Here is a 13,174-nt window from a genome sequence, read left to right as displayed (position 1 = left end):
TTGAATTTTGTCAAAACTTTTCTCTGCATCTATTGAGATGATCATATGGTTTTTCTCCTTCAATTTGTTAATATGGTTTATCACATTGATAGATTTGCGTATATTGAAGAATCCTTGCATTCCTGGAATAAACCCCACTTGATCATGGTGTATGATCCTTTTAATGTGCTATTGGATTCTGTTTGCTAGTATTTTGTTAAGGATTTTTGCATCTATGTTCATCAGTGATATTGGCCTGTAGTTTTCTTTCTTTGTGACATCCTTGTCTGGTTTTGGTATTAAGGTGATGATGGCCTAGTAGAATGAGATTGGGAGTGTTCCTCCCTCTGCTATATTTTGGAAGAGTTTGAGAAGGATAGGTGTTAGCTCTTCTCTAAATGTTTGCTAGAATTTGCCTGTGAAGCCATCTGGTCCTGGGCTTTTGTTTGTTGGAAGATTTTTAATCACAGTTTCAATTTCAGTGCTTGTGATTGGTCTGTTCATATTTTCTATTTCTTCCTGATTCAGTCTTGGCAGGTTGTGCATTTCTAAGAATTTGTCCATAGCTAGTATGCTTTGAGCAACAAAGTCATGATAGTGTTGGATTTCAACCCCTAAATATATATCTATATATAGATATAGATATCTATATCTATAACTATAGATATCTAGATATATATGCATCCCCTGGAGTCCATGTGCATATACATAAAGTGAATAAATGGGGAAGAAGGGACAACTCTTTGCTTCCAAAGGATTCCAATTAGTAAAAGTAGACAGAGTGAAGAAAATAGAAGCTTACAATTAGAACATCTTCGTAATAATTGTTGTAGGCACAATCCACAGTGGATGCTAAAATTAAGGGGCAATATTTAAGCAGCAGCAGAATATTTGCACAGTGTCAAAGTATTGTCTCTAAAATAAGTATTTATTAATTACAAAGAGAAAAATAGTCACGTAATAGACAAGAAACTTGGCAGAAACTACCTGAACCAAGGATCAAGTCACTTGTAATAGGACTTATTGACATATTGTTCCCCCTGACAGTATGCATTAAGAAGGGCAATAATGTATAACCTCATTCTCATCTTGAGAAAACACTAGATAACCCCAGCTCGAGAGACATTCTGTAAAACCTCTAGCCAGTGTCATGGTCAAAAGTGTCACGGTCATGAAAGACAAGAAATTTGAGGAAGCATCACACATTGGAGGAGGCTAGAGAGGCAAGGCAGCAAAACACAATGTGGGATCCTGGATTAGAACTCGGGCAGAATAAAGGACAACAGTGGAAAAATGGTAAAATCCCAAAATGTTGATATGTAAAAGACAGAGTATTTGGGATTTCATCACACTGTACATGAGAGTGGACCCAAGCCTTACATTAGTGTTTAGATTGTAAAATCTGGAGTTTTTTGGTGTCCTTGCATAGTTACTAAAGATTACAAAATATTTCAAACTGCCAAGAAAATAGAGGGGATTTCCTAGAAAAATTTATCTGAGTTGGAAATAAAGTTGTAACTTTTCCACTGTCCCGATAATGCTGTCCACTCCTTGTAACCTACGTAGGCCTTAGAGAAGGAAGGAAGAGAGGGAGGGAGGGAAGGAAGGGGAAAGAGGGAACGAGTCAAGGAGAGAAGGAGGAAGGGACAGAAGGAAGGAAAGAAAGAAAAGGAAAGAAGGAAGTACACTGTTGAGATATCTGAGGTGTCCCATTGCTTATCTTCTGTGTGGCTCGGCCTCATTAGGTTAACACAGTCTTACAAGTTACTGTAAAATGGTTGATTTTTGTCTTCATCAAGTGACCTTGGAAACTCCAAGGCCTGTAGCAAATGAAGGGGAATTTCAATTCCAGCACCACGGATGTTTTCTAGAGAGACTCACTGCTAATTTTGAAGCACTATACACTTGACCCTTGCACAGTGTGGGAGTCGGGGCGCCACCCTTCCCCGCCATGGAAAATCCACGTATAATGTGTAGTTGGCCCCCGTATCCGAGGTTCCACATCCACATATTCAACCAACCTTGGATAGTGCAGTATTTACTAGTCATAGAAATCTGTGTATAAGTGGACGCAAGCAGTTCAAACCCATCAACTGTATAAGAGAAGAAAGCTATTAAAAGCGGTTACTCACCAACCGCTGCTAAAAAGTCTCTCTGTGCAGACATCTCAAATCCATCGCTAACCTCCTCACAATAGCCAGAAATAAAAGTGTGCTAGTGCCTCCTGCTCTCCCAACTACCACCCACTTCCACACCTGCTTCAGGCTGTCCGTTTGGAACTTCTTGCCACTCTTTCCTGCCCTTGACATTCTTTTAGGTGTGATTCACAGGAAGTAAATGACTGGGGTGAGGCACTGAGAGTGAATCTCTGTGTGATCCACTCTGAATCCTGTAACCCACACCCCAAAGACAGCCCAGGGCACTGAGCCCAGCAGGGTTGCTCCTGGACTCAGAGAGGCAGCCAAGGTGACCATACCCAAGGCCACCAAAACCTGAATGCAAATAAGTCACCTGCCTTTGTAAGGATGCCACTGAATAATCAAAGTACATTTATTTCTGAATTCCTAGTCAGGATTGTGAAAGAGAAATAGTAACTCTTAGGTGATAGAAACAGTAGTAAAATACAGTACACAGGAAGGTCATTTGAATGATAACAAGACAAAAGGTACAACAGCAAATGAAAATAGCAACTTTAAATACAAAGTGAAGCAGTTTAATAAGAAATTTTGTTAATCAGAAAAATACATGTCCCCTGTCTTTATTACATACTGTACAAAATAAAATATTGCACCTTTAAGTCATATAATAAATATATACAAAGAGTATTGTACAAATGATCTCTCTTTTAATTTAAAAAGCCTTCAACAATCAAGTGTGATTGATGATGAACAACTCACAGGCTGGTGTGTCCTCGTCACGTTCCCGCACCCATTCCCAACCACCAAACCCTCCACGTACAGTAGTGCTCATCCCAGTGTCAGTGAGGCTGCAGTTAGAACAAGAGACCTGGTGCTCAGGATGTGGCAGAGACTCAGCAAGCTTGTCCACAGACAAATCCAAAGCCAGAACGCACTGCTCACTTATGAGTGACCAGGGACTAGGGCCAGCACACCTGCTTCAGGTAACTTTGCTGCCGACAGCCTATAGGCAACATGCGCACAGGCAGCTGGGACCCCGAATAAAGAAGTATGACCACTTATTTGGGGTTGTGTGCCATCCAAAGCCATAACTGCTAGTATGTAAGAGCCCCCTAACCAAATCAGCTTTAGAACTTACAATTAAATACTAGTTCCCAACTCCTTCCGCAGCAACATCTTCTCCAAACTTTACCTCCACCCTGACGCCGTCACTAATGCCAGCATTGGCACGATCCAAACCCAAACCAATTCTGACCTAACCCTAATCCATAAAGCCAACTCTAGCCTTAACAATAAGTGAACCTCCATTTCTCTCACCTAACCCAAGGCTAAAACTAAAATGAACCCTAAACTTAGTCACCAAATCCTAACTCTTAACTTCTCATCCTAACTGTACCTTCCAGCCTAATGCTAATTCGCTTTGGATTTACTGACAAATCAGTTCAAATTAAAAGTTATTTACTGTAAACAGCTCTTTTCAGCTATCATGTTTCATAGTTAGATTACTTTCTCATAATTTTTCCAAAATAAAAATCCTTAGGAATACTATCTTATGCATAAATTCGGTCTAACAAGGCTTTGGTTTTTCTGTTTGCGTGCAAGAGAATAGTGCTGAGAAAAATCTCATACACAGCTCTTAAAAGAACGCTTTGAATATACTTCAAAATCAGTAGAAGAGGTTAACTTTCCATCCCCTTTAATTTCCAAGATGCCTCATTTGGTCACAGATCGATTTCCGTAGTTGCAAAAATGGCAGCAATGTTTACTCAGTGTTCTCTAAGAGCAAGGAAAAGATGCCATTCCTCCAGGATGTCTGGATCAGTCAGGGTCACAAGCCTGTCCAGAGTGACTGTCTCCTTTTCACAGACTAAACGTAAGGGTCCATAAAAATGCCATTGGAGCCAACATCTTAACAACTACTGGCCAGAGCTTCTAAAATGTAAATGCCTTATAAACCTGTTGCAACCCTAAAACTGAGAGAAGTCATCAGTTGCCGTGTTTCTCAAGCCTTCAGGATGTCGTACTCTCTACTAGTCTATAAATCACAGGAAGAGGCAGCTCGTGACAATGCACAGGTGATCTTGGTGATTTCCTGATTAGAAGGACAGGACGAGGTCCCACGTGCAATGGTGTGCCTGCTACAGTATTTTATGTTAGTCCTGGAACATATCATTTAAAAGAGTTGGAATTAAAAACCGGCCATGGGGAAATGACAGTCCCAAATTTTAACAGTGGTGATTTGCATCGACTTCTGTCTGATTGTAGAATCTAGAGGGTTTTTTGGTAAAGAAATACGTGTCTTTGTGCCAGCTACATTGGGAAGAGAGCTTTTACATTTTGTTTCATCTTCCCAGTGGCATTAGGACCCCCTAAAAGTTTTATCCTTCTTTACACGACTGACAGCACCTTTGTTTGTAGAGGTCTAGCGAACACAAATTAAGATGCTTTACAAACGTACAGTAGTGAGTTGTGTCTGTGCAGCCTCCTGCAGAAAAAAAAAAAAAAAATATATATATATATCCATTTAACACATAGCTCATTAGAGACCTAGTTTAAAAGGAAGTACATGATTTTATGAAAAGCAGAAACTGAGATTACAGGGGGAAGCGAAGAAGCTAGGCTTGGGTTAGGGCCACTGCTTGGCACTGGAGTCAGAAGTGCCCTGGACTCACTTCTTAGCTAGGCCATGTGGCTTCTCGATGCCCTCAGGGGACGTCACAGCCCTTCAGGCCACCTGCTCCTCCCAGTGCTGACAGCAGCACTAGCTTCTGGGGTGTCATGAACCCCAGGGAAAACTTATCAAAGCAATGGACCTCTCCCTAGAAAAATATATATGATTACATTCCCCACATAACTTCAGGGCATTTACACACCTGCCCAATCCCATCCAAGGAAGCCTTGTCTGAGGGGCTGAAACTCCAAGGCAGAAAGAGGCTGTGGAGAGGCTCGCAGTGCTTGTTAGAAGGCCACCGACCACCCTACTCAGTCAAATATTTTCTTCTCTAAAGGACACCAAGTTGCACCCACATCAAAGCAGCTAATCTCCTGATGTCCCAAGATACCACATCCGTTCAGAATGGTCCTGTGGACGAGACCCTGACAAGGTTGGCTCCATGCGGTCCGGTTTGCACAAGGCTTCGGGGTGGTTGCAATACCTGAGAGGGGTACGTACTATCACAGGAAGGCCCCAGGCAGTGCCGCCAGGAAGAGGGTTTCTTTCCCGGCTCACAGCGTCTCTCAGCCACCGTCTTGCAGCTCCTCGTGTGGACACAGTCCACCTTCCTAGACTGGAAGCCCTGACCACAGGCTGACGTACAGGGCCTCCAAGGGCCTGCGTGCCAACATGTGTCACAAGCCCGCGACGAGCAGTTCCTCCAAAAGGTGGGTCTGAAATGAGAAAAACAAACAAAAAGGTGGACAATGGGAGAAAGTGGGGTGTCACTTCTTGCTGGGATCAAGCCTTTTACTGTACTGTACTTTCAGTATAGCAAAGGCTTGACAATTACGACCTTATTCAACAGGAAACTCATCTGCATTGTTCCTGGCTGACTAAGCAAAGTGGTGGAGGAATCACAACCTCAATAGAGGCAAGCAAACCATGTGTTTCCGTGAACCTCTGGCACCACGTCAAGGCACACACCTCAAAAGACACACTCTCCTGATGAGCTGGAGCAGATCGATTTAAGGAAGAGAAGAAAGACACATTTGTTAACAAACTGTAAGCTCCGTTTATATAAGCACTTGAAATATATTCTGGTATGAGTATGAATTTGTTTGTGAGCAACCTTCTCTGCTAAGAGGAGTGCTCTAGTTTACATTTAGGACACACTATATAACTCGTAGTGAGAGCTAAAAAAGACCTTTTGGGAAGAAGGATCTCTTTCTAGCCTCCTTACTCTTTAAAACAGAATAGAAAGTTAATGCCCTCTGTTTTGTTGTTGTCAAAAAGGGTCCACTGTACGTGTATATTTATTTGACAACCATGTGCCAGAGAATTTTCCAAATACTTTACATAGATTGACTCCTTTAATCCTCACAACTACCCTACACAGTAGCTACTTAATTTTTTTAATTGAAGTATCGTTGATTTACAATATTATATTAGCTTCAGGTGTACAACATAGTGATTCAATATTTTTATACTTTATACTCCATTTAAAGTTATTATAAAATACTGACTATATTCCCTATGCTGTGCATTACATCCTTGTACCTTATTTATTTTATACCAACTGGTTGACACCTCTCAGTCTCTTAGCCCTGTCTTGCCCATCCTCCATGCCTTTCCCCCGCTGGGTAACGACTAGTTTGTCTCTGTATCTATGAGTCTGTTTCTGTTATAGTCATTCGTTTTATTTTTTAGATTCCACATATAAGTGACAGCATATGTATGATATTTGTCTTTCTCTGTCTGACTTTCTTCCCTAAGCATATATACACTCCAGGTCTATACATGTTGTTGCAAATGGCAAAATCTCATTCTTTATGGCTGAGTAATATTTCACTGTATATGTACCACATCTCCTTTATCCATTCATCTGTTGATGGCTACTTAAGTTGTTTCCATATCTTTCCATATCTATTATGGAAAGATATGGAAAGCCACTCCGTGGCATGTGGGATCTTCCCGGACCGGGGCACGAACCCATGTCCCCTGCATCGGCAGGTGGACTCTCAACCACTGTGCCACCGGGGAAGCCCAATCTTTTTGAATTTGTGTTTTCATTTTCTTCAGGTTTATACCCAGGAGTGGAATTGCTATATCATCTGGTAGTTCTCTTTTTACCTTTTTAAGGAATCTCTATACTGTTTTCCATAGCGGCCGCACTAACTGACATTCCCACTAACAGTGTACAAGTGTTCCCTTTTCCCATCCTCAGCAGCATTTATTATTTGTTGTCTTTTTGACAACAGATATTCTGACAGGTGTGAGGTGATATTTCATTCTGGTTTTGATATGCATTTCCCTGATGATTAGTGATGTTCAGTACCTTTTCATGTGCCTGTTGAATGCCCTCTGATTTTTGAACAGATATTTACCCTGAAGGGTGAGCCACCTTAGTGGACCCACTTTGGGGTATCTGCTCTTGTTCCCTCGGGCAGGGTTCCTGGAACTGATGTACTTGTACCACATGAGAATGTCTCCCCATCCCCTAAGATGACTGGAAGAGGGCCCTAACCTGAGCTGGTTCAATCACTGTCTTTCTCCCAGGAACTTGGAAGTTGCTGGAACAAGACATATAAACCTGAAGGCTGGAGTAGTGGTGGCCATACTCTGCCACATGGGCCAGAGAAGTAGAATAAAATAACATTCAGAAAGAACAAAGAATGAAGCAGAAACACACAGAGCTGCAGAGCTGAGAGGAGAAATTACTCCTCATTTCTTGGTTACAGTCCTTCCTGAGGTCTCACAGCATTATCCCTTTGGATCGAGACATTTTTGTGTTCCTATAAAAGGCTCCCTATCAGCGCACATAATCCATAAGGAGTGTTGAAACACCACTGGAAATGTAATAAGGCGGAGAAAATTCTGATCACCTGAACTTCTCTAAGAGACTATTACACATAGTTGGAAGCAATACTTTGATTAGCCAGTAGGGGGAGACTCTATCAAAGGGTTTACTTAATACTGTCCCATCAAACTGTTTATAAGATTTGTAAGAGGAAAAGGGATGAGGGTGTCCTGTTAACTGCAGGGTTTTTGTTTTCTCCAGTGGGTATGAAGCTTAGGGGGCCAAAAGTTGAGTTGCTTTGGACAAGAGGGCAGAGACTGAGTACTCTTCAGCCATCCCCTATGCAGAGATCAGCTTTTCTACTGAAAACAGTTGAACAAATATTCCAAGGATACTCAAAGAAGACATTTTAGAAGATACCAAATTGCTCTGAGAATAGTGGTCCTATCTTAATAAGAACTCTCCCACCCTCTTTGTATAACTCATTCCAAGTTGACTTTTGTTGTTTCCAGCCCAAAGGACCTTAACTAATACAGCCTCTTTTTCTGGTTTGTTAGAAGACAGGGCCAGTGGGAAGTCAGAAGAAACTATTTAGCTTCCTAAATATGAAAGGTGAGGGGGACGCAAGGAGCTAGAGACCAAGGCAGATGCTGAAACCCAAGAGGCTGGTCATTGAGGACCCAGTAAAAGAATGCAAGATCGGTCCAGCAGAGAGCATCACTTCCTTCCGGGAAGGGATGGGACTGGGGATGGGGATGCCTGAGCTAGGGGGACACAGTCTGGGCACCAACACTGTGCACACAATTGGAACTCGTGTTTTTCTATGCAAAACATGAAAGTAGAAATGGCAGCAGAAATCATAACAGTAACCCTGTTTCTACTAGTCTGTCTTAATTTCTCATTCCTATTCAGTCCAGCTCTGCTCCTACCTCAAATAACCCGTTTCATCATCAGCCAGATGGAACTACTGATTCTGTAGGGCAGTAGATTTCAAGTCTGGCTTACTATCAGAGGTATGTAGGCAGCTTTAAAAAGACATAGATTAGGAAAGAATTAAAAACAAAAGACAAACAAACGAACAAAAGAGATACAGATTGGCAGGTTCCACTCCTCCCCAAGATTCTAATTCATTAAGTCCCAGCTGAGGCCCAAGAATCTTTAAAGAAACTTCCCAGGGAATTCTGACTCATGGCTGAGGTTAGGAATTACCTCTTTGGGGAACAAACTCTCTGGGTCCTCCAGCACGTCCTCAGATCCCTGTGTTGTCTTCTTGCCATAATGTGGGCTAGTTTACCCTGATAATTCTCACTCCCTTTATAACTCTTTTCAGTGGAAGCCACACCTCCCAAACCCTTCCCAGGGCCAATAATAGAGGCTAGCAGATGACCTGCTCACCACTGATTCTCTACCAGTGGCCACTAACAATGTTACTCCTTGTAACACACCCTCTAATATTTACTGAGGCCGTACTATGGCAACTGGGGGTCTCCAGCCCACCCACTGCATTGTAAAGTGAGATCTAGTACCTCACCTACCTTCAGCGAGCTCACAGGAAGCATGCCCAGTCAGCAGAAGAGGTCTGTGGGGGGAAATGAGGCCAGAAAACTGCAAAAGAGACCCAGAGAAGCTCTCTAAAGTAACCTAGTCCTTCTTCCATAAACCACCAGATATTTGGGGAAAACTAACAGCATGAAAGAAAAGTACTAGGACACTAGTACTAAAAGCTGAACAGCCAACCCTGGAGGAAGCAGAAACAATAGAGAAAATGAAAGGCAACTTTACTCTTTTCCCCCTTCAGGTCTAGGAATTTTTCTTCTATTACTTCTTTTATGTCTACCCTTTCAGTTCATTTCCATATCTCTTTCTCTAAAACCCCACTTAATCAGATATCCTCGTGATAGATCCTTCCATGCTTTTATCCTTTCTATTCTATTTTTTGCTTCTTGTTTTGGTTGGAAAGTTCATGGCGTATCCGAGGGACTGAAAGAAGGACAGTGGCTGGAAGAGTGAGACAGACTGAGGTCTCGAATGAGGGTGTGCAGGGAAGTAGGACTTGACCGTGCAATATTTTATAGGGCACACTGTGGATTTTAGTCAACCTTTTCCCTAAGAGCAAGTGAAGCCTCTATAGTGATGTTAATCTAGCAGGGAGATGGGGTGTGGTGGTGGTATGATCAGATTTGCATTTTGGAAAAGATTACTCTGGCTGCAGTGGGGAGACTGGGTTGGAAAGGAGCATGGATGGGTGGAGGGAGACCAGTTGGATGGCTTGGCCAGGGGTGATGGTGGTAAAGATGGAAAAAGGTGGATGGGTTGGAGAAAAAATACAAAGAGCCAAAAGTTATATAAAAAGTAACCAGAAAAGTACAAATTACAATAAGATATTTCATCCATCAGATTGGCAAAATTTTTAAAATACTGAAAAACCTATATAAAGTTGATGAAAAGGGGGACTCTCATATACTGTTGGTGTAGACATTTTGATGGTTATTTAGTAGTGTCCAAATGAGCATGTCTGTCAATTCAAGTCCATGTCTAAAATGTATCCCATAAGAATATTACCCTTTGTGCATAAAGATGTTCCGGATGTTTACCGCAGCATTTGTTTGTAATAGCAAAAAAATTGGAAACAATCAAATGTCCATTAGAAATGGAGTGAGGTAATATTAAGTACAACAATTCAAAAGAATAAAGTGACTCATGTACTTGGATGGGAAATAGCTCTATAATGTATTGATAAGCAGAAAAAACAAGTTTCAGAAAAATATATCCAGTATGTTATAAAGAAAGCTCAAACCACGTAGGTGTTTGTAATATAAATATATCTTTGAGCATGCAAAGTAAAATATCTGGGATGATACCTATCAATCTGTGTGTGGTCTCCATCTTCCGAACAAAATTGGAAACTGGGTTTTCTGTTGAGAATAAGGGCAGCTGTTCCAGACATTTTCCATTTGAGGAGAATGGTTCTGGCTGGAATTGTTTTGGGAATAGGAAATGCAGCTGACCCTACCCTGCCAAACCTTACTGAAGGCTCAAAATAGAAACAGAGCCAGTTGTCAAGGTCATCTCATTTTCTCCAGCAAGACTCAGGATGTGGAGGAGGAAGGAAGAGCCATAGAGTGAGCATCTTCTATGACCAAGGCTGCTTAAGTGCTTCACACTAAACCAATTAATCAAAGCTTCCCCCAAACAAGATAACCTACAGACTAGGAGAAAATATTTGCAAATGATGCGACCGACAAGGGCTTGATTTCCAAGATAAAGTAAGAGCTCACACAGCTCAACAACAACAACAAAAAAACCAGAAAACCCTATCCAAAAATGGGCAGAAGACCTAAACAGACGTTTGTCCAAAGAAGAAATACAGATAGCCAATAGGCACATGAAAAGATGCTCAACATCGCTAATTATTAGAGAAATGCAAATCAAAACTATAATGAGGTACCACCTCACACCAGTCAGGATGGCCATCATTAAAACGTCTACAAATACTAAATGCTGGAGAGGGTGCAGAGAAAAGGGAACCCTCTTACCCTGTTCGTGGGAGTGTAAGGTGGTGCAGCCATTGTGGAAGACAGTACGGAGCTTCCTTAGAAAACTAAAAATAGAATTACCATGTGATCCAGCAATCCTACTCGCAGGCATATATGCGGAGAAAACTATAATTCAAAAAGATACATGCACCCAATAGCCAAGACATGGAAACAACCTAAGTGTCCACTGACAGATGAATGGATAAAGAAGATGTGGTACCTATATACAATGGAATACTACACAGCCATAAAAAGAATGAAATCATGCCATTTGCAGCAACATGGATGCAACAAGAGATTATCATACTAAGTGAAGTAAGTCAGAAAGAGAAAGACAAATACCATACGATATAACTTATGTGTGGAATCTAAAATATGACACAGGGCTTCCCTGGTGGCACAGTGGTTGAGAGTCCGCCTGCCAATGCAGGGGACACGGGTTCGTGCCCCGGTCCAGGAAGATCCCACATGCTGCGGAGTGGCTGGGCCCGTGAGCCATGGCTGCTGAGCCTGCGTGTCTGGAGCCTGTGCTCCGCAATGGGAGAGGCCACAACAGTGAGAGGCCCGTGTACCGCCAAAAAATAAAATAAGATAAAGTAAAATAAAATACGACACAAATGAACCTGTCTTTCAAACAGAAACAGAATCACGGACATAAGAGAATAGGCTGGTGGTTGCCAAGGGGGAGGAGGTTGAGGGAGGGATGGAGTGGAAGGCTGTTGTGAGCAGATGTAAGTTTTTATATATAATGGATAGACAGTAAGGTCCTACTGTATAGCACAGAGAACTATATTCAATATGATAAGCCATAATGGAAAAGACTATTTAAAAAAAAGAATGTCTATATGTGTATAACTGAATCACTTTGCTGTACAGCAGAAATTAATACAACATTGTAAATCAACTCTACTTCAATTAAAAAAAAAAAACCTAGCATAATTTCGCACCGACAATAATACCCCATTGTGCAGACTAGGAGGTTAGGTAGTCCAAGGTTACACAAGAAGAGAGTGGTAGAACTCCAAATTTCCCCATTAGTGTGCCCTCTTGGCTTTCTCCTCACTTTCTCTGGCTGGAGCACGCTCCTCTGGGGTAGTGGAGTCGCCAGACGGAAGGGGTCTGGGTGACCTCTGAGTGACCTCAGGGAACAAAGTTCTTCTACCCCTAAATCATCTATCAGCTCAGACTTTTATAAAAGAGGGAAGCATTTTTTTTCTTGTGTAAGCCCCTTAACAAGATAAAAGTTAATTTTATTCTCTGCTAAAGTAAATTTTATTCTCTGCTAATAACGTTGGATGTTATTCTGTGCCAACGTCCTAATCAAACAGTTTCTAAACAAAGGAATAATGTAGTTCATAGAAAACACTAGGTTACAGATTTAATCTGTAAGCCTAAATGAAATATTATTAGGCTTCATCAACTTTGTATATAGAGGGAAAAATACCTGTCTATTCTCAATGCTACTTTTTCCTTTCTCTTTGGGGTGTCTCTATATGTTGAACATCCAAATAATTTGTGATGATAAATAGTACATGTTAATGAGTATTTTGGTATAATACATACTATTGAGGATGGCACCATGAGAAATCATAATTTAGTAGGAACTGTCCATTATGAGAGGTGGTATAGAGGACAGATGATGCCACTTTCAGGCGGTCATAGTCACTACTGAGGTGGCAGAGGTTGTGTGCTGCCCTAGGGCGGGGCCGGTACCTCCTGTCATCACAGCCGGACTCAGAACGGTTGGAGTGTTGACAAATTATATGATGCTGCTGCTGCTGCATCCTCACAGCGCGACCCAGGCAACGTCCAGGACACTGGAACAAAAGCACAATGCAGTATAAACAACACTGGGAGCTCATGCATGCTGGGGTTCCAAAACCATGTGCTGCGGCGGCATTGCTAAGGACTAGCTACAGGGGATCAGCTGTACCCGAGGGAAGTTAGGGAGGATGTAAGCCCAGCTCTAAGGACCAGACAGCCCTCCTTTAGAGCCAGAAGTTTCCTTTCCTCTTTTCCCCCAGAAACTTAGACCACCTCTGGGCAGAAGGGGAAAGGACAGGGCCAA

The 13,174-nt window shown here is 42.0% G+C and overlaps 1 protein-coding gene across 1 annotated transcript in view; it reads right to left on the bottom strand.

The window, feature by feature from the left end:
* Positions 1–2,515: 2,515 nt before the first annotated feature.
* ADAMTSL3 (ADAMTS like 3) overlaps positions 2,516–13,174 on the bottom strand; it is a 366,545-nt gene continuing 355,886 nt past the window's right edge. Inside the window, exons 27-29 of the mRNA XM_067698448.1 lie at positions 12,820–12,923; positions 5,290–5,504; positions 2,516–4,602 (exon numbers count right to left, since the gene is read on the bottom strand). Coding sequence (XP_067554549.1) covers positions 4,496–4,602; positions 5,290–5,504; positions 12,820–12,923 — 426 coding nt within the window. The 3' untranslated portion in view covers positions 2,516–4,495. The remainder of the gene's footprint in view (positions 4,603–5,289; positions 5,505–12,819; positions 12,924–13,174) is intronic.

The sequence above is a fragment of the Pseudorca crassidens genome, chromosome 1, assembly GCF_039906515.1.
Source record: "Pseudorca crassidens isolate mPseCra1 chromosome 1, mPseCra1.hap1, whole genome shotgun sequence".
Taxonomy (NCBI): domain Eukaryota; kingdom Metazoa; phylum Chordata; class Mammalia; order Artiodactyla; family Delphinidae; genus Pseudorca; species Pseudorca crassidens.
The sequence above is the reverse complement of the archived record's forward strand: the minus strand, read 5'-3'. Positions and strand labels throughout refer to the sequence as shown.